The sequence below is a fragment of the Acanthisitta chloris genome, unplaced genomic scaffold (genome assembly GCF_000695815.1).
Source record: "Acanthisitta chloris isolate BGI_N310 unplaced genomic scaffold, ASM69581v1 scaffold26140, whole genome shotgun sequence".
NCBI lineage: Eukaryota > Metazoa > Chordata > Aves > Passeriformes > Acanthisittidae > Acanthisitta > Acanthisitta chloris.
In genome coordinates this window covers 529-5,878 of record NW_008652591.1, presented here as the reverse complement: position 1 = coordinate 5,878, position 5,350 = coordinate 529, and the positions used below count along the sequence as shown (strand labels likewise).

General features: G+C 50.4%; 1 protein-coding gene across 1 annotated transcript; it reads right to left on the bottom strand.

Moving 5' to 3' along the window:
• Window positions 1-3,596: 3,596 nt before the first annotated feature.
• ALKBH2 (alkB, alkylation repair homolog 2 (E. coli)) lies at window positions 3,597-4,902 on the bottom strand (the record flags this gene model as incomplete). The annotated part of the gene is made up of 2 exons (XM_009077868.1): window positions 3,597-3,906; window positions 4,704-4,902. Coding segments are annotated over 2 exons (509 nt in total), but the record flags the coding sequence as incomplete, so codon positions are not given.
• Window positions 4,903-5,350: the final 448 nt, after the last annotated feature.

Below are 5,350 nucleotides of genomic sequence, written 5' to 3'. Positions count from 1 at the left end.
CCCGTGGCTGGAGTTGTGTTTTGTACCCGTGTCCTGCCCGAGGCTGTTCGTTGTGCAGCAGTATCTGGCAGTAGCGATTCTGGCTCCATCCTAGCCCTGAGATATGTGTCTCAGGCTTCCCGAGGCTCTGCTCCATGTCTGTTTTCCAAGGGAGATGCTCTACCGTAGACATTTCACTGCAGGTGTTTGCAGAGGGGCTGATGGAAGCTGCTGTTAGCAAAGGCAAGGGTTTAAAACAAAGTGCCTTGAGCTTACCTGAACAGCTGCAATGCCATTGTCCAAGTCCACTACATGCCCACCGTCCTGGGAAGGTGTCAGGACCATGGGATGAGCTACAAATAGAATCAGACTTCCTTGTTATCCAGTAAGGAATCCCCACAAACAGCCCCAGTCCAAAAGATTTCCCTGTTCACATCATTTCCTACTCCTTCAGCTCTTTACACACCATACAAGTCCTTCTGCTGATCCCAAGTGCAGTTTCCTTCTTTCAGGAGATACAATTTTTTTACCTATGAAGAGCTGAAACCTAAATTTATTGCTCCATACCTTTGGAATACAGCTGGAATCAACACCCAGAAGTGTTTGCCAGCAATGAGTATTGTAGTTCCCCTCAGCACTAGGATTCTGTTGGATGCAACTCCCTGTAGCATCAGCTGCAGCTTTTAATGCTGTGATTCCCAGGCTGCTCTAACTGGTGTTCCAGGTTTGCCCTTCCCATTTTCTTGATGAAAACTGCCATTTCTCCCCAAATCTGGGCTCCAGGCTGCCTGGATTGGGAGCTGGGATGCAGAGCAGCCCTGGGTCTTGGTAAGAGTCAGCACTGGTGGCACTTACTGGTCTTGTGAAGCAAGTTGGGAGCACTGGTGCCACTGCCCCAGCTCCAGCCTGGCCTGTACATAGAAGTAAGGTGAGTTCTGCTGCACTAGATTGTTTAATGTGCAAAAAAATTAAATCCCAAACAAAGTTAGGAGGGAGAAGCAGCAAAAATTCTCCTGTCAAATCCTCCTGCTTTTGAATCACCAGGAATCGAGTCTGTAGGTTGGTTTTAGCTCTTTTCTGTCCCTGTAAGCTTGGAGGAGAGAATCACTCACCAGACAAGCTCTGTCTGTGTGAAACAGCAACTTCAGTGTTCAGATAACAACTGTCTTAATTAGCCTTTTAGGGCAACTTTGTACCTCATGGATTCATTTCTGCCCAAAGCTCCTAGGCACTCAGAGTTCCTCACTCAAAACCAGCCAAAGCAGGAGTGTAATGGATGGATACACACAACTCATCATTCCAGACTGTGGAGCACAATTCCTGCTCCAGGTAATGCTCATGGTGCATCAAACACTGATCAACCCACTGTGGGTTGGTGACAAGTCTCTCTGCAGTGCTAGGCTAGCAGTAGTTTGGGTTTAACTTGGTTTCTGTTAAAGAAGAAAATGAACAAAAAAAACCCACCTTGAAGGATGCAAAATGCCAAAAAAGTGCCCTGGCCACTGGAGTGAGAGCTGACAGAGGTGGGGAAGGAGCCAGCCCTCCATACTGGGAGCACTGGGGTGCAGCAGGAGCTCTGTGAGGCAGTGCTGGGGGGTCTAAAACCATCACACAAAGCATCAACCATTGTACCTCAGAACTTTCAGACCATTTCCACTGCCTGCAGGGTACATCCTGCCACTTCCACTCTCCACTGAGAGGATTTTGGAGCTTAGCTGTCAGTCCTGCTGGGGGGGGGGGGCAGAGGACACACACACCAGGGTCGTGCCTGAACTCTCTCAGTTTGGCACAGGGACATCAAGTCACCTCTTGCTGCGTGGCCAAGAGATTCCTTTTGCAAGGAGCTGCATTTCCCTCAGCTGCAGATGTACTCTGGGAGCTCCCTCAAGGGCTATTGAGGGTTGTGTTGAGCATTTGTTCTAGCTTTCCCTGTTGGGAAGGAGTAGATGGTCTTGGTTTAGCCCTCAGTGTAAAGGGAGCAAATAGCAGCAGCTCAGTCCTGGTCCTGAGCTGTGCTGGATCGTCCTTGTGAGCATCAACCTGTGCAGGTGTGAGCCAAACCTCACCTCTGGAGGTCATAGGGCTCTGTGTTTGTGGGCCAACCTTCATTTCTGGAGGCCACAGGGCTCTGTGCAGGTGTTTGTGAGCCAACCCTCACCTCTGGAGGCCACAGGGCTCTGTGTTTGTGAGCCAGCCCTCACTTTTGAAGGCCACAGGGCTCTGTGCAGGCCCAAGGCTCAAAGTCTGTTCCTTGTCCCTCACAAGGTGCCATGGTGGAGAAGATGTTAATAAAATGTACAAAGTTCAGACCTCCAAGATGACATCTCCGTGTTTGGATTCTTCCTGTCTTGTTTTGTGTATTATTTAAAGATGTACATTCTAGTCCAAGCACTGCGTTGCTGTTTGAGGTTGTGTTTTCACTTTTCAGGGTATTTTTATAACTGTACAGTAGCAATAAAGGAAAAAACTTACTAGAAAACTCAGCTGGGTACGTGTGGGAATGTCTTGAAGCACAGACCAAGCTGTGAACAAATAGCTTTGGGGATGTGCAGCACAAGCAGCACTTCACATGCTCTGGGTCAGAAGAGTTTCTGCAGGAGCTTTTCACATTCCATAGAGCAGAGTGGGAAGTACCAACTCCAAATTGCCTCAGCAGACCTTAATTCCATAGCCCTGATGGACCTACCACTGAAGGGCAGAGCCCAGCACCAATTCCAGTGCCTGAAATTAAACAGGGATCAGTTCCCATTCTCACTCAGTACTTACCATTGCTGATTCCTCAACATCTGCTGGTGACTGGACAGTCTTCCCTCACTCCAGCAGGATTCCCTGTGGGCATGGAAGGTGAAGGCTTTCAGGAGTCAGGATGGGATCCCTAGGGATAATTATTTAGAGAACAGACACTGACTAACAGCTTTCCACACCGTGTTGTCCATAGAAATGGTCCAGCCCAGTTCTCCCCAAAAAAGGTCCTTTCTTGCTGCCTGGTTTTTGGACAGAGGAGCTGAGGAAGGAGAGACCCTTGTGCTTCCTCCTGCCCCACTGCAAGAACAGCCTCCCACAGGGGCAGAGGAGGTGGAGCAGCAGAGGAATACAAGCAGACAAGAGTTACAGTGACTAAAACACTCACACCTTAGCTCTCCTCTCCATGTCAGACTCATTTGTACTTTATTTGTAAAAAAGTCCCAAGCAAACCAGAGCTCATTGACAGAAAAGACACCAAAGTGTCACCTGCTGAAGAGCATCAGCTCTGGACAATTACAGCTTGTGCTTTCTAGTGTTTATCAACCACCTCGAGGTTATGGAGTATTTGGATTTTTTTTTGGAACACTGGTTAGATTAAGATCAGCTGAGAACACACTTCCTCCTGAGCAAAACAAGGCTGTTCATCACCACAGAGTCAGCAGGACTGCAGCAACATTCCACAGGGAGAAGGTGTCCTTGGCTTTGGGATCAGCAGACAGGATTTATTAGCAAGTTACCCACTCCTCATCTCCTCTCTCAGTTCCATTCACCCACTCAGTCCCTTCAATCACCACAAAATGAATGAAAAATCAACAGTTCCAGAAGGATCTAAAGAGAACTTCAGAGCATACAGCCCCTGATTGCTGAGCATTTCACTTCTTGCCTCTGGCCATGAGCTTCCTGAAGGTGAGGTTGATCCTGGGGGCGAGCACCCTCCTGCGTGGGGGCAGGCTGTGGTACCAGTACAGGTTGGTGGGGTGGTTCATCATGAGCAGGCTGCCATGGGCCAGCTGCAGCTGGATCCTGCCCAGCCCGGGGGCTTTGCCCCTGCCCCTGCAGTCCTTGTGCCGCAGCACGAAGTCCCTGCAGGCTCCGAAGGACACGGAGGCGATGGGACTGCAGGGAAGCAGCTCCTTCTCGTCGTCTCGGTGCTCCCCGATGTGGTCCAAACCATCCTTGTACCTGTGCACAGACACACTCGTCAGCTCTGCCAATTAAAGCACATCGAACAGCTCCTCGGGGATCTGCTGAGGGCTGCACAAGGGGTTTCTGTTTCAGTGGAAGAACTGTGAACAGTTTGGGCACCACAATGTAAGAGAGAGATTAAGCTCTTAAGAGTCCAAAGGAGGGACATGAAGGTGCTGAAGGAACTTGAGGGGCCACACAAGGAAGGGCTGAGGGCACTTGGGCTGTTCAGCTAGAGAAAAGGAGGTTGTGTGGACACCTCACAGCACCTTCCAGTGACTGAAGGGGCTACAAGGAAGCCAGAGAGGAACTGTGCATCAGCAACTGGGTGATAGGACAAGGGGGAATGGGTTCCCAGTGCCAGAGGGCAGGAATAGATGGGATATTGGAGAGAAATCAGTCACTTGGTCTGTTCAGCTGGAGAAGTGGAGACTGAGGGGAGACCTCATCATTGTATACAAGTTCCTCAGGAGGGGCAGTGCAGGGACAGCTCTGACCTCTGTGAACAGTGACAGGACTCGAGGGAATGGTCTGAAGTTGTGTCAGGGGAGGGTTAGGTTGGGTATCAGGACAAGGTTCTTCCCCCAGAGGTGTTTGGGCACTGAACAGCTCCCCAGGGCAGTGGTCACAGCCCCTTGGCTGACAGAGCTCCAGGAGTGTTTGGCCAACACTCTCAGGCACAGGGTGCATTGTTGGGGTGTCCTGGGCAGGAGTTGGGCTGATGATCCCTGTGGGTCCCTTCCATCTCTGTGCTGTGTGACAGGGTGTTAGGTGCAGCTGGAGCCCAGAGGTACCTGTTGATGAGGACGAAGTTGAAGCTGTGCCCTGTGTCCAAGGCAATTCTCTCCCTGATCCGTTCGAGCACTGGGATCCAAGGCTTGGGAGACAAGGTCACACCTGAGTAAGTGTAGGTCAGCTCAGGGTCTCCATAGGTCACCACCTTCCTGGGAACGTTGTGCCACACCCCAAATATGTGCAGCTTTGTCATGTCACCTGTTTGAACAAGAAAGGAGAAGGATCAAAAGCAGCTCCGTGTTAGCTCTGCCCAGTCCAACATTCTGCTGGATCTGCAGCTTCTGGGAATCTCCAGACAACAGGATTGAGGATGTTTATGGCAACACAAAGACTGCCAACCCTGTTCCCAGTGTTTCTGTCCCCAAAAAAGGTGGACACTGCCTTGCTGTACCCCTTGAACAGGATGAACAGGACCAGCACCCCCAACCCATTCTGCTGCTGACCTCACACAACTGAGGATATCTCACACACTGCATCTTCCAACAGCCTCCAGTATTATCCCACTTCTCTACAAACATGACTAAAACCACTTGCCAAAAGCTTCCAACTGAGCAAAACCCAATCCTACAGGATCACACCTGTGTTCTTGGCTTCCCAGGGCCAGACAGAAACACAAACACCAGGTGCCTGCAGAAACCTATCCCAG